Here is a 25,871-nt window from a genome sequence, read left to right as displayed (position 1 = left end):
AATACCATGGAGTGACATCTCCATCTCATTCCTCCCGATCCACACTCATCCCTCCAACATGTTTAATTTCTGTGACTCCAACATGTACAAAAAGATCCCGCAGAAAAACAGCACTGTAGATGAGCATGGCTTTCAAACTTTTGAAAATAAATGTAGGAACATGTAGCCAGCTTGTATAGTGCACACAGCAAGGCTCATGTCACCAACCCACAGAAAAAGATACCACTTCATTAAAACTATAAGTACATGCCATCGAGCAGTGAGAACACATTTTAAGCCGATGGTTTTTGTGTGTGAATTATCTTTGTTGTTACTGTTTGTCAGAACCGATAGCACAGGCGCAAATTAAATTAAACCAAGAAACGACCGGAACTGCCAGACTACTAATCCATCTATTAAAGAGATGGATTTACTTTATTTACTTCTGGACAATGAAGGTCAGACTTTGGCAGTCAAAGCTTACTGTGACTCAAGGGAGAGAAGTTTCCTCTAATCCCTCAAATGGACAAAAGCTCTAGTTGTAGTGGATTAGTATTACTTGGGGACATCCAGTAATTTATTAAAAATACTGAGAAATCTCCCAGCTGTAAACATAATGTACTTCAAATAATTAGCTGCAGTGTATTCCCAACACAACTATAACTTCCGAATAAAATTCCTAAAGTGAGGCATGAACAAACAAAGTTTAAGCATTGCTGTCCCGCATTTTTGTGAGAGACGGCAAGTTTCAGTTTCTGTGCTGTGATGCTTTGATAAATATGAGAGGAATTAGTGTAACCTTTGCTTCTGTGTGCGTGGCTTACTTTGGCAATTTTATGGAGTGAGATATGAAGACTAACCAAATGAAAATCTGATAGAGCATAAGAAAGGCATAAAAACATAAAAATGAAACCTAAAACATCTCTAGCCATCATTTGAGGTGATTTTTATTGTTGCTTATATGAAACAAAAACACATTTTCTTGTTCATTAGGTTGGTGTGGACTTTATTGCTACAGTTCCAGCTTAAAATTTAAGTTGACACCTTTGATGCTTCATTTAAGACTTATTTAAGCAGTCTGTGAAACCAGAAAAGCTGCAAATCCAGAATATACCAAATCAGCCACTTACAGATGACATCAGTTAGTTAGTTAAGCAGGACATTGAAGCACACACATAAAACATGTAGCATGTCCCCAAAAAGACTCATTTTATCCACCTGTATGTTACCTGAAAAGCACCGGAACACTTAACAGACTCAAAAAAATAAAAATAAAAAAAAGAAATAATGTAACTGGAACATCGACCAGTGGGCTCTTGGCACACCTTCTGACACTGTGAGTTTGCTTGCCAAAGCAGGGCTCTTTACAACAAGTCTCCCCACTTAGTAGACGAATCTCCCATTTTTTCATGCATTATTTTTCAGAATTTAAGACATGAGAGATTACGGGAGTTTGTCAAACCTGGTAAATGCCAATCAGGGATGCAAAGACAGCCAAAGACAGCTGTTTGAAACACTAACATTTTCCTTTAGATTTGAGGGATTTCAATGAAGAGCTAGTCGGACTCCCTCAAGTGTCTCAAACTGTATTTATTTTATTCATTAATTGGTTTATTTGAATAGAGACAACACAGATTTTCATAGCAGCATTTTGTTGTTTCACACAGCTGAATAAAGCAGATGTTCTGGAGATTACAGCATTATGGTCTTCTACTCTCATTCTGCCATTAACATAACATGTTAATAATATGTTACTGCAATCTATATGCTTAGTTAATACATTTGAATACTGGGCCACATCATTATATGCTTGTTTCTGTAGCAGGATGAGCATGACAGCACATTATTTTCCTTATTCAACCATTAGAGACTTGTCACACCACATGTTACTTGTAATTGTTTTTCCACTCTAAAGTTAAACAGAAACACACTGGTTGTTGCCAAGCATTATTTCTTTCCACAAATAGAATATTTTACACTGAATGTAGATGTTACTTTCTGAACTTTGAGAGATATTTCTCTTGAGATCCAAACAAACTCTCCCATCCTTGTTCTGCTCATTTATTTTCTGGTGGAAATGTTAGCTAAAATGGAATCTCCTCTTCTTCGATGTGTAATGGGTTGGAAGGATATATCCCGAAAATATATAATGAAGAAAATGCCAGAGCTGCTTTGCACCATATCTTTTAAAAGGAAATTGGAGCGATAATGGACAGTTTCTGCATAAGCCTTGATGCTGAATTTAATTGCTCAAAACCCACTCCCAACATTAACTTTAACTTTGTTTGGCTTTATTTGGCAATGAACTTTTTCTGAATCCGATACAGGGAATGGAATGAAATTAATTTGAGCAAAATCTTCGGGCCAGCTAGGCATCTCAGCATTTGCAGCAATTTGATTACTCCATGGGCATTTTGCATGGAATTGAGCGATGAAGAAAAAATACATGGTTCATCAGACCATTGCCGTGGATTTACCAAAGTCAGCGTTTCAACAATATAAAGCACTTCTAGCAGCCAAAGACTGTGATACTATTTTTTAACTCAAGCTAAAAAAAAAAAAAAATCTGTTTTAGTCACAGAACATTAGCCTCTCGTATTTGATAGAGCAATTACTTGTGAGTAAGTGTTTATCATCCTTTGGCAGCATACAAGCTGAAACCATTAAACAACGTGCAAAAGCTGACCCTATTAATGGGTTTTCACTGCATATAAAAGCACATAGGACATTTGTTTTATTATTGTGGTTTTTTTTTTCTTTGCATGGCTTGGCAGAGGTGGACAAATGTAAACTAATATTCCTTTCCGTAATTCCAGTCTTGAGGAAAATAAACATCTGCTATCCTCAAAAGGATTTGTGTCCATTTCATTGTCAGGCACAGCCTCAAGATGTCAAAGCTAATTGAAAATGAATAATAAAAAAAAAATAATAAGGTATAAAAACCCAGAAATTACAAAAACTTTCCCATGAGTGCTAACTGTTCCAATTTCGACATGCATAGCTTTCACCGTGCAATAATTCATGTGTTAGAGCCATTCACATGAAAATGTGAATTTTGGCCTGTGATGAAAATGATTTTTTTCTGCTCCAGGAAGTCATTCAAGAGCTGGTTATAGCGCTTGGCTTTTAATAACAATGTTCCTGGGCCTCTAGTATGGCAAGCTTCAGATTTAACTCTGGGGCTGATTATTATCCAAGTCTGTGTGTTTCTTGTCAAAATCATAGTCAGTTAAAAACAGACAGAGCTGCAGATAGTGAGACTGTCTATAGGATAAAGACATGTGGCACTGGGTAGTGAAGTTAAACATTAAAACTAAAGATGCAAATAAAATAATTATCAAACAAAATTGTACGAACTGATAAGTGATATTTGTAGAAATGAACTGCCCTAGTGACTACCATGACAGTACTGCATGCAACACAGTTTGCTTATCTGAAAACTGAGGTTCACTGGTTTTTTTTGTTTTTTGTTTTTGTTTTTTGTTTTTGTTTTTTTTTTTTTTTGCATTCATAACAGAATAATTGCATATGTGTGCATTATCACCGTGGACTTGATAGATGTTCCGTATGTGCGTTGCTCAATTATGCCTTAATGCAAACTTTAAGACTGATCCTCTTTTTTCATAGACTTAAAATGCTGTAATTCAGAAAAGACCATGGGTTATATTTTATGTAGTATGTACCTTTGTTGATAAGCAGTGTAAAAAACTGACAGGACAGAGTTCACTCAGCCTGGTCCTGAATGAATCCGGGATCACTGAAGTGTCTTCTACATGTGTGACAGGCAAAGTGTTTCACGCTTGTAACTGCACACATTTAAGGTTGTTTTTTTTCCATTGAGAACTTGAAAGGAATCATTATTCTGTATAAAAATGCAATTTCCCATCTCAAAGTTGTTTATGTTCCAACAAATTCGATTATGCAGCTGCCTGGGATGCACAAGTGTGGGTATCAAGTTTGCTGAGGCATAAACTTTACGTTCAGCAAGACATTCAGAAACAGCATAACTGGACCAAGCATACTATATATGGGTTTGATTTTAGTGTTATTAATAGTAGTAGCTGTATTATCATTTTTGCCTTGGCATGAAGGCGGCATGTTGTTAAACTCAGCTCCTCTAGTTTCCTGCAACATTACAAAAATATGAGATTAGACAAACTGAAAACTCTAACCTGCCCCTAGGTGTGCATGTGTATGTGTGTGTGTGTTTCTGTGCTTTATGATGGACTGTCAACCACACACTGTATAAAATAAATAGAGGTACCTGCTGTGAAGTCATCCACTGGTTTCCGAACTGCCTCTTTGAAGCCACTAGTTTCCCCCTCACCGTCTTTTTTAATGTCTTAAAACTGGACAACATTAAAACCCAAATTTGGTTGGCGGGGTGAAGCTGAGTAGAACAAAGTGTAAACCAGTAACAGACACTATCGCAGGCTAAGAAACAAGGTGCACTCTTAGTTAAAATCAGCACATAACCAAAAAGAATGGAAAGCAGAATCATCAACGTGTCTGTAGCTGAACATAGAACATGACATTTTCGGTGAAGAACAAAATGTAATGCAGCAGTTCTGCTCTGTCTGGCTTCAATGTGTCAATCAAAAAGCAACCACGCCTTAAAAACCCACCCCTATGTTTTCCCTCGAGATGGAACCATAATTTTCAAAATTACACAAAATGACAGAAAACTTTAAGGAGGCTTGAGACTAGCGATTGAGAGCATAACCTCCCTGGAAAAATATTTATTAAGGAAATAAATCAAGAGAGACACATTTTTTTCCCACTGATTTCCATCTATTCCAGACTGTTTTTTTGCAGCCAGCCTAGTGGCCATGTGGGGGCCATTAGGAAGGAGTGCACTTTAGGGCTCTTCCATATTGGCTTCGACACTCGGCACCAGTGGCTGATGCCTGTCCAGGATGATTCCCTGAGATGCGAGGCGAGGCTCCAGCCCCCCATGACCCACTGCAGTAATAAGCAAGAAAATGAATGGGTGGATGGATGTCTTGTTTGGCTAAGTAGCTCTTGTCTGCTTGCCACATCTATTACAGTATATTAAAATATTAACTTCCATGATCAATCTCCATTTACAGAAATTCAAAGAATGAAAAAAAAAGATATTCGCTCATCAACGCATAAGTTTTAATCCAGCTATCAAATTACTCTTTAAAACACAAACATCATACATTTTGCATACCTTGCACAACAGGGCCACAAAAACATTCTTCAAAATATTCGTCATATTGACAAAATGTCACTTCAGGGTTAGTGGCAGCTGATAAATATTTGCTTCATGAAACCGACAGGTACTCAACTAATTGCAGGCTTTCAAACATACAAGTCTCATGTTTTTTGATGAACACGCATTCATTTCCATCGCACATCGCTGGAGGCTACTTCCACTTGCGTCTGGCGAGGTTAAAATGTGTGTAGCATCGAGCGTCAAGTGAAAATCTCCATCTTCAGAATCAGAGTCAGGAGCACTTTATTGACCCCCAAGGGGATAATGGGTATCCTGGGAATCTTGCTTCCATAGCAATAAAAAAAACACTTCCTGTGCCACCAGCGTGGTGTTCTGGCACATTGTTCTCATGCCCCAAAACAGGCTATTTTTCTGTTTGTGCACATGCAGCCCTGTCATTAAGACAGCCACAATGAATTTTAAGAACACAAGATAATCCGCAAAAACATCACTCGCTTTGATCGGTGAGATGTCCCGTCAACATTATATTTGTAGCTATGAGAGGGAATTGCAACTTAACTCCGATTACAGTGTAGAAGCCACAGTATGTTTACATGCACTGAGAATCCCATTCTTAATTTAAGTAACCTGCTGCTGGGCTGGTGCCTTTAAGTATTGTAACTAAGAATAACCCAGTTGAGCTCATACTCCTATTATGAGAAACCCAATGAATGACACGTTTTTTGTGGCATTCAATTGGGTTTCATTTGTTTTTGGCATCTGCACAAAATCGCAAGCATTACTGGTACACGCTGGCGACATTTCAAGCCAGCAGGGCCTTCAACATCACATAGTTAGTCAAATAAAGAGTTGGGAGCTGTAATCCAGTGTGTGGATAATGCTCTCCTTCTATTTCAATATGTATCTCTATCCTGGTCCAAAAAACAGGTTGGATGTGCACACATTTACTTTCCACTGTGGCTGATTGCGATTAACAGCCTTATGGCCAAAAGCCAGATTACTCTGTGCATGGAAATGCTGCCAGTGCTATTACACTTTGTTTTTATGACCTACTGTGCAGACATGCCTCGCAGACATTTAAAACCCTGCTCGTTCTGTATGTGTGTATGTGTGTAGCTGTGTGTTGCGGTCCCATGTGGGTGTGTGTGGTGTTTGAGGAAAGAAAGGGTGAAGAGATTGCATTTAGACAGATGTGAGAATGTTTGACAGCTGCACACACTGTTGTGACATCAAATCACTCTGACCTGGCCACTGAGTCATTGTAGGTCTTGAGGGGGAAAAGCCTGGAAAATATCTGACTCCCATAGGAGCTCACAGACCACTAACACGTATCAGCTCACTGATATCTGGCTGATTTGATCATGTGGCCACAGTAGCGTTGATACGGTTCCAGTTTCGGATCCAGATTGTTATCGCTGTTACAATGAGGCTCGTGGGAGTAAAAGTACGAAAAAAACAATATCATAAGTTAGTGGCCCATTCTTTGCAACCGCAGCAGTTGTGAGTTGCACATTCTGATAATAATAGTCTTGTTTCGGTGGTTTCTACCTCTGGAGAGTTCTGTATCAAAATATTGATGGAGCTGTGCTATGGTAACCCTTGGCATCACCTGCAGTTTTCTCTCATAGAGCACATTTGGGTTTGCTAGCTCTACAACTGCTTACAAAAGTTAAAAATGCACCAGCAGTGTGTTGGTTCTCACCGTCTACTGAAACAATTTCTAGACCAGCTGAGGTAGACTGCTTCAAGCTGCTGCTCACTGATGTACAGTAATTCATTTGCTTAATTATAGGTTGATGCCTGGACAGCACTTTTTCCCACTGAAAAAAAACTCAACAATAGCTCTCTCTGTGTTGCTCAGAAATATCCAAAATTACACACTATTCTTGTATGAAAAGATAGAAAAAATTACATTCCCATTCAAACGCTTGCATCTTTCATGAGTATTTTAATTCCTGTGATGGGCACTGTCACAGTGCCTGCCTCTGGGAAAGAATGGCAAGATATCTGAAAAACCAAAATCGAATGGCAAGCTTTTTGTCAGTGGCGCTCTTTTTTGAGCACCGCTTTTCTTGCATTCATGACTGAATCACAGCAGAGGACTGACTGAAAAGGTTGAACAAATAAACCTTCAATACACACAATATGTGTGATAATTCACACACGGATGAATGAAGTAGAGATGCAGAAGGTTTGCAAAAACTGGCCTCTTACAGAAATCACTGATTGTTGATGTATATATTCCATTGTATAGCCAACTTTAGGCTGTTCCCAATTTCCGTGATGAATACATGTTGGGGTGGGGGCTGAATTACATCACACTGCTCGGTCACCAGTGGAATGTAACTGGCAACTGGCTGCTCCAAACAAACCCACACCGAATGAAAATGGGCCATTGTTTTAAAAGATAAAGTGGGAGGGACAACTGATTCCTGCCAGCTCAAACAACTGACCAATGAGCTGTTTATGGTCACCATTGTTAAGAGGTATGGCATTCATGGAACCAATGACTGACAGCCGTTTGTTCCAACAGACAGTTGATATATGGAAAAAACAACCTACTGTCTTAGAAAAATAGCTACAATGTAGAGCCTCTGTGTGAATTACAATTTAAATAAAAGGTGATTGGGAACTTTACCGTTTGCCATAAAGACAGACAGGTTTTATGTCACTTTTTTGGTGTGTGCGTGAGATGTAATTGAGAATGAGGTTCAATTTTTGTTTTATTGTCCTGTTTATGATGAAGTAAGGAATGCAATTTTTAGTAAAATGTCCTCCATTTATGCTCATGTTGAGTCGTGCTTTAGTAAGGCAATCATTTTCTCAGCAGATTTTATTTGCCAAGCTTAGGAGAGAAGGCAGAATATTTTGTTTAATACCACGCTGTAGAAAAATCTGCAATTTTGTCATGAAAGCGTTGCACCATTACAACTATATTTTTGGTGTATTGTAAACCCATCATGATTGGGCAACTGGTGTGCATAACATGAAATAAAAGAATCAATCGATCGGTCCACTGCACAAATGAAGAGTATGTTTATAGTTTATGTTTACAGCTGAACTCAAAACCAGACGATGGTCCATTATAAAATAAATATCTCAGTTTTGATGATAATGCAGTTTTCTGTTCTTTAATAAATCATGACGGCAGACTTTACCTCAAAATGTAACCTAATAAAATCAGACTATGACTTTCGCGGCCACAAAAAATCAAGACGGCACAGCAATGTTTCTTGTCTCGATATCAGCCTTTTCCATTATTTCTCATCCATTAACACTGAAGGTCAACATGAAACATCCGTCGGAGTGGATTTAGGCACCTTGTTCCCTTTGGGCAACTCAAATTTTCACCGGTTCACCTGGCGTGTTGGTGTGTTTCTGCCTTGCTTGTGGATGTGTTTGTGAGTGTGCATAGTGCTGAGAAAGAGACTGAACCGAAGGGCTTTTGCAGCAGACATGCAGCGGTTAGATTTTTCTGCCTGGCAGGGCAAGCAGAAAGAGAGGAGGAATGATGGGAGAGCAGCGCCGGGGTCTGCCAGGGCGGCTGATGCACATCTAAAGATGACCTTGGAAGTCTGAGAATGAAAGCTGAGTGAAACTTACAGAGGACATGCAAAAAACCTGTCTGTCATATGTCACCATGTTGTCAAGTGGTGTGGGTTATGTAAGGTTTATTTACCGGTTGTCTAAAGTCATGCTATATAAAAATAGGAAACAGAAACTATTTCAAATTTTAGCACATATTTTCATTTAAAAGAGAAGCCTAGAGGATGTTTCTGGCTGCTCTAAACAGGTGAGATATTGAGACAGTTAGATCCAGTTATTTCCTAGCCTAAAACCAAATTTAAAGAAAGTAATTTCCCACTTATGACAATGTATGCATATTCCATATGTTTTTGACATTTCAGAGGGTAGACTTTGCATCCTAAAACTACACAGAATTATTTAACGACATGAGAAGCTAAGACTAATATCAAATTATATGGAATGATATGTAATATTTATGTAATTATTAAATTAGGCAATAATTGTGGAGGCAAAACATGATCTTATGAATATTTCAGCAGTTATTGTTGGTGGTATCCAGTAATGTAATCACACAGAATCAAATATTTATGATTATATTAGGGATGCACAATAATATCGGCATGTCATCAGTATCGGGCAATAGAGGCCTTAAAATTAAATATCAGTATCAGCCCAAAATTTAATTGTTGCCAATATTGAGGTATACAATGCATTTATTTTCCCATGACCCCTGGTGAACAGAGATTACATCTTATTTATTTGTTTTACAATTTGTGAAACAGGTAAAAGGAGAGCTGGCTGCAGGGAAAGCATCATCCAAACCCATTAGGATGAATCTTACAATTTTGTTTGAAAGAAAATGTGGCATGTGCTCAAAATGGCACATCATGGCATTCACATAACCTAATTTGAGGCAGTTTTCGTATTTTGCCCAATGAGTGTGTGCATTTTGAAAAACATTGTATTTTATGTCTGCATCGCAGTAAGAGTAGGATAATAAAATGTTAATTCCACCACAGAGGAGACTTGATGTCGACAAAAGAGGAACTTTCATTTTTGAACAAAGTACTGTTTTGCGGTCACACTTTTTCTTCTACTTCCTCTTCTTCTTGTGTCTGTTGTTTTCTAAGATAAAGTCGAGGGTCATGAAGACAGAAATTGCAGCTGCTACAATCGGTCAATAAAGCTGAAATAAAGACAGAGAGCGGGATGAGAGAGAGAGTTGGAAATAAATGGAGAGTAGAAAAAGAGGCAAAGTCAATAGGTTGCTCGGCCATCAGAGAGTGAGTCGTCTTAATGGACCCTCGGCAGCTGTGCTTATTGACAGAGCAGACTTTTGGTAGAAGTGCTGCGAGTCTGACATGGGGCTGATTATTAAAACAGTCCGCAGAATGATGTGTGCTTGCCCTTTTCATGGTTCATTAATACAATGAGATGTCCTTCCACATGCAAGCTGCAGCTCATTAAGCCAGCCATTAAATCATGCATGGTATGAGAACATGATTGAAAAATGGAAATGTGCCTTTGTAGATAATGATAACTTACTGTGGTTAAAAAGGGCTGGTAAAAAAAAAAAAAAAAAATGGGTAAACACCTGTATGGAAATTGATTTTTTTAAAAATTCACGTTTCCAATTACGTTCCAATAAAAATATTCTCATTTTTACTGTGGCAAATCAAGAAGCAATTACATTTCATTTTCAGCCAAACGTGAGTTCAGTTGTTGCAGGTGACACTGCAACAAAATGTGTTCAAAGCACACACACTCACACTTTTGAGACAGAACCTGATTTGAACTTTAGTTTTTTAAGTATACTGTACATGCTGATGCACAACAGATATTACACAGTATGCTTTTTTTTTCATGCACCCAATTTACTTTTGACAGGAGGAATTTTTGCTTGCTTTTTCAAGGAAGCAGAGAGCACCTTTTCCTGTTTTTGTTTTCCCTGTGTATTTACACAGGGACACAGAAAAGTGCCACCCAAACAGAGAAAACAAGCCCTAATTGAAGCAAAATTTGGGGGGATTTTATAGTTTCGTCTCTATATATTTGTATAGTATCACCTCATAAAGTGGAAAAACAGATCCAAACATTTCAGGGCATTGCTGGCGTTGTTGTGGTGATGTAGAAACCTTTGTTCACTCAAGCCTGTCATCTCCAGTGGCTTCCAATAAGCAGCGATGGAGAAAGGTGTGTGAATATCTATTATGAGCTAGATAAGCCCACAGCAAATGGGGGAGGCGTTTACGATGAGTCACAAGAGACTGATTACATAAACTAATCCCATTGCAAAACTAAAACCAAGCACAATCTGTGGAAGAGTGGGAGGCAGTGGGGTTAATTTGTTGTTTTGCGTGCCTTAATAATCTAGACCATATCAGAGCAACCGAAATTAAATGAAGAAAGCAAAATAATATAAAGATACGTGTATAAAACACAACAGCGCTGCTATCTGCCCACTGAAAGGGGTTAAAACTAGAATCACTCACGACCGTGTGGGTGTATCCCCCGGACAAATTTCACCAAAAATTGTTTTCGACAAAGTAGCTTTTTTTGTTGCCATGGCTACACAAATCAATAATTGTTGTAACCACAGCCCTTATGCATACCAACTATTGAAAGAATCGGTCAATAATCTTAGCCTCAGAAGCGTTTACAACATAATTTCTACAGAGGCGGCGGACGGAGCAGCAGATGAATGGTAATCACAAATCCTTAATATCCATCTGATGTTGTCCGAGGAATACAATGAACTTGAATAAGATATAAGATTTACTTGGGTTTTGGGTCCTTTTTGACCTTTGACAGCCAGTAGTTTGGTTCATATTTCATGCGGACACGAAGAGGGCCAACTGCACAGTCAAAGCTACTCAAACTGCGGCTGAAACATGAAGTTAAAGCACCAGAAATTTAAAACAACACAGACAGCACAGAAGTCACAAACCTGGTGTCTAAACTAAAAGCTGCATCTCAACACAGCAGATGGAAACGTCTCCGGCCATTTCTTTTATCTCATTTCGGCTGTCAGACCAGTGCCATGAAGGGCCTGAATTCATTTCTACTGTACAGGGAAGTAGTGAGGCTTTGCTTGTTGCTATGGCGTTGCTAAGACAGTGGTTTTTAAATCTATGTCCTTTATACTTAGCTGATTAAGAAGTGTAAAAGTAAAGCAAAGCTGAGCAGTCTCTAAAAACTGTCAGCTGTTGTTATTTTGTTGCAAGGGTTGCTTAGTTATAAATCAGAAGGGCCCATCCACACAGCCAGATACCAAATGAAATATTTCACCCTTTGGAGCCAAGCAGGCTGGCGTGATGGAAATAGATGTGGAATAGTGAATTTCACATCGTCGCACAGGCCGGTCTGGTAGTGAAAATTTGATATTTGTTCATTCTCAACCTTCCACAGCTACAAATGTAAGTTTTGGCAGGCTTCTCTTAATCAATGAAATGAAAACCGCAAACATTTGTAAACCAAAACCTTGCATATTCACAAAACGGTTAATCCTCATGTATTGCACCTCGAAAAAGCTTATGGAACCTTTATCACTAAATGGAGTGGACTGAAATATGTAAGACCCTCATCCTCCGCATGTGAAGGTGCTCACCACACTCCGACCCGTGTCAGCCCAGCCAGAATATAAAAAAAAAGTTGCATAAGGTTGTGCAGTTAATCTCAAATTGTCACCATCAACATTGACAACCTCAACCTAATGACTTGAACTGATGCATAATACTAACGGGGCTTTTAAGCCATTCAGCTGTGAATATTAACCTTCTTAGCTACAGCTGTTTAATTTACTATTCTTATGTGTTTACACGGTTAAAAACTAGCACTCCAGGCAACCGTGAAAGTAAGGGTTACCGAGGAGGCTGATGGCACATTTTTTCCTGCTACATGAAGGTCTTTGTTGAATCAATTAGCTAATACCAAGAAATTAGTTCAGTAGGTTAATTTAATCAAGCAATAAGCAGATGACTTAGGTCTCCACCCAATAAGGCAGTGTAAGAATGACTGATTTCAATCCCCAGTACTGGCTTTGAGGGGCCAGGAGTCACTGGAGGTGGCCTAATATGATCGTCCCTTTTAATGAGGATAAAGACATATTTGACAGTTCCAACCAGGTATTACAGGGCCCATTAGGTAGATTCCAAACTGCGCCCAGTGATAGGTCTATTACTGCATATGTCTGGCAAAGTGGCCTTAATGTAATTCCCCATCTCAAAGTTAGAGTTGGGAAACATCCAGTGCTGTAAATTATGACACAAGTTTTGTATTGCAATGAGTGCCCCTGTTGAGTGCTGTTATATTCATTATCACTTGACATCAGATGGTGGAGGAGTTTTGTGTGGAACAACTCTATTTCAGCCCTCATTTGCCACTAGCCTGTGAGGAGGAAGCTGGAATTATATCAAGTACTCTCCTGCTGAGACTATTAATTAATAAGAGCTATGCTAAAGGGGCCCTCCTCCCTTTACCCTCATTGTGCTTACTAGCTAGAAATCGATTTGTGTCTCTCCTGCTGCCACTGTGTCTGACAGATGTCTTTTTGCAGTACAACCCTCACCCTGCGAGCAGCCTCTGTGTCTGCTGCTGAACCATGCAAGCCAGATAACGCCATAAGAGGCCTGCAGCTGCCTGTTGGGGCTACAGCATGAAAAGCCTCTGAGTTTGTCCCTACAGTAGACATTGTTGATGTGTGACACAATATTCAAGAGTTATATTACATAAAGGGCAGTTTAGCAAAAGATTCCTTTCATCTCTTACATAAAAGGTAGAAATAAAGCCATGGCAAAGTTGGTGTGAAATAGTGTTTTTGTGTTTATTTTATAGTTATGTGCTGAGTGTTGTTAATGAGCCATCATGGCTAGAGTGCCCAAATGGGCTTGTTTTACATTCATAATTGCCACAGGCAAATTTTTATAATATTCCAATTCCTTGTTGGGGGTATGAGAAACAGAAAAAAATTCCCTTCAGCATTTCTGGGGGGTGACACTAAAAGTGATGCCCAAAGCGCCCCCTATTTGCCACATTTGCACCATCAGCAATCCACTACTGCATGCTACCCATGAAATCTGGGACTAGTATTTTGGTATGAAAACCAATCTTTATAATTAAACAATGTATTCATTATCATAAATAAACATGTGACATTTGTAACAAAGCAAACCGCTTTAAAATCAGTCAAGAACTGAGTGAGCTGTGATTTTAACTCAGGATAGACATCCTGCCTCCGTAAACAGACAGGCATTAGGGGAGGCAGCTGCTACGGCTGCAGCAGGAAAGCAGGTTTCACCTGCAACTGCCAGATCATGAAGCGGACAAAATGCATTCAATAAACATGGTTTATTCTACAGAGGGGGAGGCATAAGAAAACATACCTGTCATGTCATTTAAAAAAAAAAAAAAATTCTATCTTTGCAGAGTGACTGCTTACTAGAAGTGGACAAGCCACCACAAACTCTGATCAAGTAGGGTTCACTCCATGCATACATGCGCACACACACACGCACGTACGCACGCATGCACGCACGCACATACGCACACACACACGCACACACACATACACACACACACGACTGAGAATCAAATCAGGAAGTGCAGTGGACGAAACCATTAATTAGCATGAAAGTGGGGATGTGTCAATCTTTCTAAACTTACAAGCACATTGTTTTCCATCTGTAATTAACACAAGTACTTCCAAAATGTATGATTTAGAATTATACAGTGTTGTTTCCATTGATTTTTGGAGGGACAGCAATCCCCCTCCGCAGGACTGGGGGGACACGTCCCCCTGATCCATCCTGGGATTTCCACCTCGGATGTCAAACTAAACTACAAAGTGGGGCTGCATTAGAGACATTTCAGCTACTACTTGAAAATCACTACCTGAAACTTTGTGTCTTCCCTGTTTGCTCAAATGAAATTCTGATGCAGGGTATGTACAATTCTCCACTTGCAGAGAGCGATAAATAAAACTTTAGAGTCCTCCTCCATTCAAAAATGTGTTTTTCTTTTGTTTATCTCCCCTAAAATGTCTGACCTTGACAATACTGACTTGTATCTGTGCAAAGTTTCTCACTAGAGAGGTGTTTTCACAGTTCTCGTCTGCAGGTTGAGGTGTGTGTGCACACCTCTAAAATCTGAGATTCAGATGGACCCCAGGCCAGCGAGATTTGGTACGTCACAAATCTGACCAATCCTGTCCACTGACACGGTGGTGCTTTGCATATAATTAGCAGACACAATTAGACCAACTCAAAATGGCTGCTTCACATTAACAACCTTAAGAGATTTGCTGAAAAAAAAAAAAAAAAACATATTTATGCATATATTTGCATATTCATAGACCTGCACATACCTAACGAGTGCATGGTGTAGATTTATATCTAAGCCATTTTAAGGCATGAAGGGATATTTTCTTTCATGGGAATAAAAACTTCTAAAAGTGTAATATTGGCCAGAAATGATTTTTTAGGGGTTTTATGACTGTAGGGGGACTTTATGAGAATATACAAACAGACTCCTAACAGAAACAAGCAAGCTTTCCTTCCTTGCTTTATATCTTCTGGTATAAAGTAACCTGCCAAGTTTTTAAACCTGAGCATGCTGTGTGCACTTTACTGACCTCATGTTACATGATTTATTGGTGTTTAAGTTCAAATTTATCAGTTATGTCTTCTGGGCATCTGGGGCCATCAACATGCAAAGTTGCCAGGAGCAGCTTTTAACACATGCTCCTGAAGAAATATATCATCTCTCCATGTTTTCCACTGGACAGCATTTACTGATCCAGAATTGATCAGCAGTATATCACATATCTACTAAAGCTCATTGGAACAGGTGCTAAAGGTAGTCCAGACCATGTACTGTAAAAATAAGACAGCTGGAACGGTTTATATGGGAGCCAAGCCAATGCAATTTCTGAGACCTTCAAATTATTCCATAAGTGCTAAAGCACAGAGAAGTGCAATTTTGCATGATTTACCTTGACACTTGAAAGCAAACATACTCACACACACACACACACACACACACACAAATAGCCTGGACCAACACAATACATGTCTTTGGATGTGGGATTAAATTCTAGCTTTTATTTATGATTATTCTAATTATGGTTATTATAATTACAGTTATTATAATCATGGTTATCATTATGATTTACTCAGTACTAAGCTGTAGTGCACAGTGCTGTGTGATCTTATAATCGTTTTGACATTGGAGTGCTGGTTCTCATGAGTGCCATATTTAATAAAAAGGAAGAGGACAGTTAATTTTATCAGAGCGGAAAGGAGGGCTGTGTCACACATTACGTCCAGGCTGCAAAAACAGCGACCCAAAAAAAAAAAAATACCGAGAATGGCTTGAAATATCCCAGATACAGTTAACTACTTAATGTCCTTGGATTCGTGAGTTTTCTTTCACGAGTACCTGGCCAGCTGTTAAACGATGAATACTGCATACCCCAGGATAAATACAGTAAGTATGGCTTGAATCAACGTATTACTCCACTTATATTTGCAATAGTCATGACCTTGTTGGGGCAACAAAAGTATCTCTGGTTTGTAAATTGAAAATTTTAAGCTGGAGAACACTTGGGCCAGGACCCTAATTTGGGTTTACAAATCTGTGTTCACACAAATAAGCTTAGCCACATTTATGAATATGTCTAGAGGTTAGTGTTACATACCGCCATCTTGGAACTGCTTGAATTTAAATCCCATCGGATTGTTTGCCTGTCTGTGTCTCAATTTCTTATTTTGTTGTTATTTAATTACTCTCTACAATGCTAAGTATTAAAAAAATCTATAAAATAGTTTACATGTTTTTCCTTACTCATATTGCTCCTTCTTGATACATGGTATGCATGGTATGGCAAGAAAAGTGATTCTGCTTAATGAATATAATCCCTTAAATCAGACTAATATTTCCAGTATTGAGCTTATCCCATTTTATTTCTCTATCATGCAAATCTGTCTACTGTACATTCTACCGATAAACATCAAAGATGAAAAGGAGAGGGATTAAAGAGAACTGCAGGGAAAGGCAAATTAAATCAAATTTTACATGGTATTTAAGCTCTGTATCTGGCACCACAGTGGTTATTTTCAATGCGAAATCAAGGTGCTAATGCTTCATTTTGGTACACCAGAAAAATTCCTAATTTCATCAAATGCCAAGTGGCGGTACTTCATACAGTCTTACAATTTGTATTTGGTAAGGCCATTAGCTTGATTTTACAAGCACCAAATATTTGCACACCTGTTTTCTTTCTCTCTCTCTCTCTCTCTCTCTCTCATACACAGAAAGTCTCGCACTCATGATTTCATTCTGCATCAGAGTAGTTTTGTTTAACCTTCCTTACTTATCATTTTTAATGTTTTGCTGCCACTATGCCATTTTAGCTGTAAATAGACACTAATATCCTGCGAGGCATTGGCACTGGCAAAGTAACTACAGGAAATTTTGATTCTGTGGACCATTTCAGTTGCATCTTTGCTGACAATCCTGATTGATTTACTTTTATGTAATGTTGGAGTTGAGATAAAAAAGAAATGTCCTAAGCTCTTCTCAGTCGTTTCATCATTGTAGCACTGCTTCACTTCATAATTTTAATGCTTTGCACATAAACTAAACCAAAACTAAACATGTTCATTCATAGTGACAAAACACATGCACCAACTTGAAAACACAGATGACAGTTCAGCGATGTGCTGCATGCTGACAAAACACAAGTAAATAGAGAAATGCTGCAAAATGCGACAGAAGTAAGAGCCACCACAATGTAAATGTGTCTGGAGAACAGCTAAAGGTCACATTGATGAATTAGGAGAACTACACCATCTCAACTAAACAGTTCAAGTCTGTTTTAACTATCAAGTAGCATTATTCAGGGTTTACTGTGGAAACCAAACACAGAGTTAGCACTGCACGCATAATCAGCCACCATTCACAAAGTGGACTGGGGTTATGCTACAGCGCTAAAAGTAATCCTACAATAAAACCTGAATGGTGTTATTTAAAAATTAAAGCAGCATTAAATTTGTGCTTTGAAATTAGCTTGTGTTTCCTCACTTCACAGCACGATGAGCTCTCTTGGCCAGCACACTCAAACCTCCCTGGCAACTTCATCATGCAAAAATCACTAGCAGCAAATCTATCATAGCTACTTTTTCAGACTATGTCAAGGAATTTGTAATTTTGTGCCCTTTTACAACAAGTACTGCAATTTTGCACGTATCAATAAACTATAGTGCATGCATCAATAAACTATGTCTACCTTAGTTGCTTTATTCTACAGCCAATGGACAATGAGTTGTAGTTTCATATGGGAAATTTAATTAAACCCTCTGAATACAAGGTCAAGTGCATGCAGTTTTTATTCAAACCACACTATGGCTAAAATGATGCTACACAGTTTTATGTCCACAACAAATATCCCAATGATGTTATTTTGTTTGGTGCATTCAATGCTGATTTTGAGTTGAAGGGAGCTAATATTTTCTGACAATTGAAATCCAAGCTCAACATTTTCCTTTGTTGTAACTTTGAGCATTTTTTTTTGTTCTGTTCATAAAATAAAAAAGATGAGCACTTAAGTATTTCCAGCAGTTTTTCCGATATGCAGTATGTGTATTACCACAGGAAGTGATTATATATGACTTTTTGTTCATGGAAAGTAGTTATAAAAATACTGTTTTTTTTTTTTTGTTTGTTTGTTTGTTTTTTCAAAGTGCTGCTTTAGCACTATTTTGCCTTGACTTGCAATCCCTGCAATTTTATGGAAGGAAAAAAAAGCCTAAAGCTTTTGTGAAAAGCTGCTGTGAAACTGGTCGTGATTAAATGATTGAATTGACTGATTAAACGAATCAGAAGAAAAACCTGTTGAAGCAACTGACCAGAGGTGGGGTTCAAATAGGGAATATTTGTCTGAGGGTTATACATTCATGGGCAGATGTTATACAGAGGTCAGAGCAGACAGTGGGTCATAGCTTTGGGAAACAGGGTGGTATGGCCTTTGACAGGGGAAAGGAGGGCTGCTCTGTACGACCGGTGATGGATGTCACAGCCTCTGCCTCCGATGAGCTATTGTTCAGCAGCTTCCCTGAGCCCGAGCAGCTACAGCCTTGAGGAAGACTGACAAGCAGTAGAGGAAACATTTACAGGAAGAGAATGGCCTGTTTGGATGACCCCCCCCCCCACACACACACACATACACACACACACACACACACACATACACTCCTGCCATAGGCACAGTGAGAGAGGTGATTAATCAGGTTGTTAGCATGTTTGATGGAGAGCAGGAGAGAGAGAGAGAGGGGAGGGGAGGAATCCATGAGGGCCGAGGAGAGGCGAGTGTGAAAGGTAACAAGACGAAGAGGACAGCTCAAACACTGTGATACATCAGGGGTTACTGATCCTCGGGGGAACAATAATTTTTACAGCAATGAGCTTTGATTGCAATAATGTCCCCATGGCAACCATTATCTTTAATGACCATTATTATGACTATTATTATGTCTGCCATAAAATGGAGACTGGAAGAAGTCTTATTGAAATATAGCGTTACCCAACCGCACCATTTACTGTCTACACTGTTCAAAACAAATCGTTTAAACAGCTGCACTTTTAAAAATTCATGCAATTTAACACACTTTGAGGCTTCTTTAAAAGTCTGTCGGCAGATGGTTAATTGCTGACACAACAGAAGGATGTGAAGATCAAAAGGTCAAGAGTGACTTACGCTTAGAGACTCTGGAGACCTTCCTCTTCACCTCGCCAGCCCCCGAGCCACCACAACCATCCTCATCATCGCAGTCACCGCTGTAGCGCCCCTCTGGATCCCCACTTCCTGTTTCGATCTGGTCCAACGTCCCCAGTTTGGGAATGGACTTTCCCTGCAACAGCTGATCAGGAGAAAAAAATAATAAATAAAAATACACTTATGCAGCTGAAATAGTTCAAACCTTGAGACAAGCAGCATATGAAATGGAAATCAGGGGGAAAATGTCAGTCTCGGTATATCTGAAATCCAGCCATAGAAAGGTTTGAGGAATAAGACAACTGCCTTGTTGGATCTACCGTGCCTGAATGCCAATGCACTGTCTGGACAGAGCAACACTCTGCTCTGCAGATGCTGAACTATCCATGCCAATATTTCACAATAGCAGGAGACAGTTCGCATCGCCACAACAAATTATTTTACATAAATATTGATCAGATTGAATTGATTTTGTGTATCAAAACAGCTGCACTGAATGCTGTCATCATCCAGCTCATGCTAGTCCATAGTCTGAGTTATATGAAGTTCCCTTTTCGCCAGCCTCTGTGGCCTGCAGGGCAGCTAAACTTTCTAATGTATTGCTGTGCCTTAGAGTCTCAATCAAAGACTTTGTGAACTCGATACCAGGGGAAATGCATACACTAATTGGCTCATTTAAATTCATGGTGCGTCACTGGAAACAAGAGAGAATGCTTTGTGCTCATCAGAAAGGTAGTGTCTATGCTAATTAGTTACTGTAGTGGTTCAATGCAGGGGAGTGAAAGTGTCAGGGATAATGCCACGACTGAGCCAGAGGAGAGCTGGGACATACATTTATATATGCTGGTGATACAACCTGCCTCGAGTCTCTATTTATCAGCAGTGACGAGTATATGGTGAGACGATGGAGAATATTGAGGGTTTAGGCAATGGAAGTGCTCCTTCCAAGTGTGTAATTGGCATGTTTTTTTCAATTATGTCAGAAATCTGGCCAAACTTTTAATTCCACACTACATTATTTGGAAGTAATGAGTTTCTATGGTAGCTAAGAGTAGACTGGGCTGGGAGCTTGGCTGAATTTGAGCCTCGTGCTTCACGATTCAGGAGGAGAGGACTGCTCAAGGGCTTGGTGAGAGGCTGTATGAGGAGTTCAATACTGTAGCCTCTGATCTCAGTTTACACAGGAAACAGCATCTTGCAGTAATTTGCCCGCACAAAGAAGACAACATGGCCGTCCAGCTTTAAGATTCATTTACTTATTTATAGATACCGACTAGGTGAAAGTGACAAACGCTGCTGCTGGAGCTAGGGTGTGTATATGTGTGTGTGTATAAATGAGCCTGTGCATACCTGCATGAAAGAGAGAGTGAAAGCATGCATGCGTGTGAGTTCATGTGTGCATCCTAGCATATGTGACATGGATTTATATATGAATCGACACTGGAGTACACTGAACTGAACTGCTGTTGACTGCAGAGCTAGTAGATGGCTGCCACTCTGCAATGACAAAAAGCAGACAATACCACTAGAAACTACACGAGAATGAGCTTTCCACGCTCAACGCAAAAGGCTTGATGTGATTTACATAAGATGAAATTTTATTATAAGTCTCTCACTGCATTTGTAATGAACTGTTGCTTTGCTGTTACCGTGATGAAATCTATTGCCGTTATACTATTTCTATTTCTCTGAAGACACACATCCATAATAAACTGTTCAAATGTATGACTACTGTATGACAGAACTAATTCATGTGGTCGTGATTGTTTCTGACATGAAATACAGTCGCCAGCGGAGCTCAAGCGAATGGTTTCTGCTCCCGGTGGCTCTCTGAGAGATTGTTTTGTCATGCACACGTTCTCATCAGGAACAAGCCAAATGAAATCATATATGTGATCAGCTGTGTGAAAAGGTCAACTCTGTTGCATGAACAGTGTCCAATAGTCACTGAGATGAGTCAAATGAAAGCAGCCTATCAGCCAGGCTTTTAACAGAGAGAGGAGACAAAAATGGGGATAACGTAAAGAAATTACCTCTAATCATTTTTTCCCTCTAAGAATAGCAACATTCCTCAGAGTTTGGCTCAGAGTGAACATGTAATACATTTGCCAGGTTTAATTACGCAGTAAAGACTTCTGTGAATAACAAATAAAGCCAGGTTGGTTACCAATTCACCTGCTACTTCATCTTGAACAGGCAGAGGAAATTAGCTTTCAAATTAATAACAGAAGAGTTAAAAAGACAAACCATGCCTGTGCTTTTGTTTTGGGGAACTGTGCTTTCTAGCAGGTGATATAATTTGCAGTCCATTAATCACTCCTGGTTAGCTACACACGTTTCACAACGAATAATCATTTGTCTCTAAGCTGAGGCACTCTTTCATGAGCAACCACATGGCTGTCAATCAGCAGGCAACTATTTTCTTTCACTCATCGGGAAAAGGGGACAAACTGCTTTTTGTTTGATCATACTGAGCAGCTGAGCTGCGCATTCTGACAAACACGCCAGAAAGCCCTAAATATTGTGTTCCCTGGCAGGGTTATTAGCTTCTCTCCTGTGAATGAAATAGGGCTTTGTCTAATGCTGGTTATACAACAGGTGCTCTGATTTGTTCAGTGCAGAGATTTAGTCACTTAAGAGCGCCTTATGGCTCTGCTTTAACTGGGCACCTTTCTGCAGGCCTCTGGCTGCTGTCCCACTGTGACAGCCACATAATATAAATCACTCCTTACACAAACAAAACTATTAGTATCATAAAATAAACTCAATTACATTTGTTGTGATTAGAAGAATAAAACTGCACTAGCATGATATGCAACCTTAAATGCTTTTCTAAGATTACAGCAATTTCATTGTGCCTCTGCTATGACCCATAATAATGTAAGAATGACTGCCAACTGCATCAAAAAGAGTTTCAGGGAAATCACTGGCCTTATCCGTCTTAACACTGCAGGTCCCAGAGACCCAGCGTGCAGCTGGAGCTCGAGGCATCCCCAAGCCCTGCCACCTGCTTGGGTGGGTGCTCAGGAAACTGACACCCATAACAGACTGTGCACCTACTGTAAAGTCAATTTTCCACTCAAATTCAGGAATTCAGTAAAGTGGTCATGTTCCTTTTTTTTTCTTCAAACATTTACACCCCAAAACTGCTGTTCCATGTAGGTGCCACCACCCCTGCTGCTGGTTAGTATCAACAAAACCTTTTCAACTTAATGCTAAAGCTGTTTTACAAAAATTGTACATGCATGATTATTTTCAATAAACTACAAATAGCAGCATTACATACAGACCAAGCAGCATAACTGCTTGGTCTCTTTTATTGGCCTTCTTGTAACTGTGTTACTGAAGTTGCTTTCTCCCATGGCGACACTTTTGACAGAGGAAAATTGGTGCTTTGGGCCATCATTAGCAACCATAGATCTCACAAAGAGAACCAGTTTTTTTGAGGGTGGGGTGGTGGGGGGTCCTCACTTTAAGTGAAATTACCATCCATTTTACTGGGAACTTTAGCAGTGGTCAAGGTGGGCTCCTAGCAACCTCAACATCACTGAATGCAGCAGAGACTTGTTTGTGCCCTGCAATGGACCTGCGCCGTCTCAATGCCCCTTTATAAATTAATCTGTTGAAAAAGCTGAAAAGCCCCCCTCTGAGTTCTCATTCCTACAGCAGAAACAGGGCACAGAGAGTGCATCTTTCTTGAAGGTTGAATGAGTGTGAACAGCATGTAATAACCTTTGAAAAGTGGTTGGAATTCACCTCTTCTCTCACCTTACAATAAATTAATGACTAGATTAATGACAATGTTATTATGACTGCTAACAAAAAAAAAAAAAAGAGAACATGAGCACACAGTCTATTCTGCTCTGTTCTGCTCTGCACTGGCATCTACAAACATCTTAAGCATCTTTTAAAAACCTTAAATTTGGAGAAAAAATGTACTATTCACAAAGTGTTATGACCAACAAGGTCATGTTCAGAGTTGACTAAGAGAAGTTTGCAATATAAAAGCTACATGTCAGCACAAAAGGTGATTTTAAAACCAAATACAAAACGCATCCAAATTTCAGTAATTAGCACCTCCGTAAGCTAAAATCCACCGAGACTGCTTTTCAAAGTAATCTGTGAAAATCAGATCTAACATTATATAAATGAGGACCATACTAGATCAGGTACCAGTACTGTCCCTGTGACACTAAATTCATCTGGTGAAACTAGGTGGGTGAAAGCAGCATCTGAGGTTAATTGTCCACAATTTATTTTCACAAACCACATTTGTCCATGTACTGTAGCCTCACCTCAAGGAGACCTTCTGGGGCAATTAAATACTAGACTGAACTACCTCGAAAACAAAACCTGCCACATATGCTTTTATGTGCAGCTTCTGACTAAAAAAAACACATCTCCTTGTGGTAAAAACATGATTTTTCTTATTTATTAGAGATGCACAATATTGGATTTTTGATGATATCCGACATGTTGATATTTTCCAACTCTTTTTGCCAGTTGATGATGCCAATATGGACATATGCACATCATCAAGCCTCTCCTGCAGTGGAATCAACATATTATTATGCCTACTCTTACCGTGATGCATACATAAAACACAATGCTTTTCAAAATGCACACATTCACTGAGCAAAATAAGAAAACGACTTCAGTTTAGGTTATGGAAAACATGCCACATTCATTTTTATGCACGATATTGGATTTTTTGAAGGTATCTGATATGCCGATTTGCTGATATACCGATATTCATTTTAAAGCCCTTATCAGCCAAAACCAATGACTTGCTGATATTATCGTGTATCATGCAAGATTTAAGAGTTCCTTCCTCCTTTTCCCCAAAAAAACAAAGCAGCCAGTGAACTTGTGTTTGGGTCATCTGCACATCTGAATGAGCAAATTATTAAATATTGTACCACTGAAGTCAATAACTGTGATAAAATGGAGTTTCAGAGGTTGCATTTTCTACACTGCATTCCAGCAGATCAACCCATTTTTGGCTATTTAAGCTATATAATTATCCCATTTCGAAGCCTCTGTTTCGATGAGGAAATGATCCTTGAATGAACCTCAGTCAGTATGAACTCATAGTTTAATGACTTTAATGTTGCTGGGAATTGTACAAAACTTTCTTGCTGATTCTAAGCAGTACAACCATTACAAGGATACTGCAGTACTATAGTATAGCAATAAAAAATATGTACTGTGCTTTGCAATTTGAGGACTAATTCATTATTTTTAACAAGAGCATAATATGGCATAGCATAAGGAGACAGATATCGACAAGTTCTCGTTTGAAATCCTTCTGACACCCTCTCCACCTCCAGAAAATTAGTCTGCCTGCCTGAGGCATCTGCAAGCCTTCCCACTCTGTACACAACCTAAACACAAACTAATTTAAAGGGGAATGCCACAGTTTCTGCAGAAGCCCTACAAAGAGTTCACTTTGTGCTAATCAGAATTCACAACTGTTTCTCGTTGCCAAGAACCTTGAGTCAAGTTTGTTCCAGCCTTAATTTGTGATTTCATAACAATGAGCAGACCCACAAAAAGAAATGTAAATCATGGGAATGGAAACAGTAAATGTTTTTGGGGGGTATTTCTGAGTATTTCCTGGTTGAAAAACCTCTGCACTGTCACGACAGACATCTCGTTACAGTGCGCAGCATGCCTAGAACGTTATTCTGAGAGTGAGTTTAAAGTTAGCAGAGAACATGTGGGCTGTGCATCTTGACAACATCACAGATTAGAGTTTGTGAAATACATGGTGTAGATTACAGCACAACTCAGCGGCTTCAAGAATATGTCAGGCGGGCCACCTCCCATTTCTTAATGAGGCGCAGGATCTGGCGTGGCAGCATTTATCACACCTCCACAGATACAAGAGATGAATCTGGCTCGGCGTGGATTTTTGAACTGATTAGCATTCCCTTTTAACATATGCAGTCCCAATATCTGTATATGAGAGAAGGTGGAGGAGAGATCACGTTTGCCTGTCAGAAGAGGAGAAGAGTGTCAGGATGTGAGGCTGCTCCCAAGACACTGACTGTCATTCTCCATCTCCCTCACTGCAGCTGCGGCAGTGACAGGGTGTTTATCCAGGCTGAGTGCAGCAGCTAGATAGCAGGTCAATGAGCAGAGGGGCCAGACAACACAATACAGGTGAGGAGCTGGGTGTTACAACCACATTGTAATCCAAATTGCGGGTTTGGAATATTTCATTAATATTCAAGAATTCGGATGCTGCGGCTCAATACCATCGGCAACTACAAAAAGAGGGTGATGCTGCTGTTGCACAAACTTCATGACACTATAAATATCTTAAAACTTTATTTCCAGTTGTGCAACTTAATCTTCAGCTGGATATGGCTTTGAATGTTGCCCTGTATTAAT

The 25,871-nt window shown here is 39.4% G+C and overlaps 1 protein-coding gene across 1 annotated transcript in view; it reads right to left on the bottom strand.

Annotated features, from left to right (window-relative positions):
- gpc5a (glypican 5a) overlaps positions 1–25,871 on the bottom strand; it is a 118,248-nt gene that overhangs the window by 23,308 nt on the left and 69,069 nt on the right. The window contains exon 8 of the mRNA XM_030048618.1: positions 19,458–19,620. Coding sequence (XP_029904478.1) covers positions 19,458–19,620 — 163 coding nt within the window. The remainder of the gene's footprint in view (positions 1–19,457; positions 19,621–25,871) is intronic.

This window comes from Myripristis murdjan, chromosome 3, assembly GCF_902150065.1.
Source record: "Myripristis murdjan chromosome 3, fMyrMur1.1, whole genome shotgun sequence".
Classification (NCBI taxonomy): domain Eukaryota; kingdom Metazoa; phylum Chordata; class Actinopteri; order Holocentriformes; family Holocentridae; genus Myripristis; species Myripristis murdjan.
The sequence above is the reverse complement of the archived record's forward strand: the minus strand, read 5'-3'. Positions and strand labels throughout refer to the sequence as shown.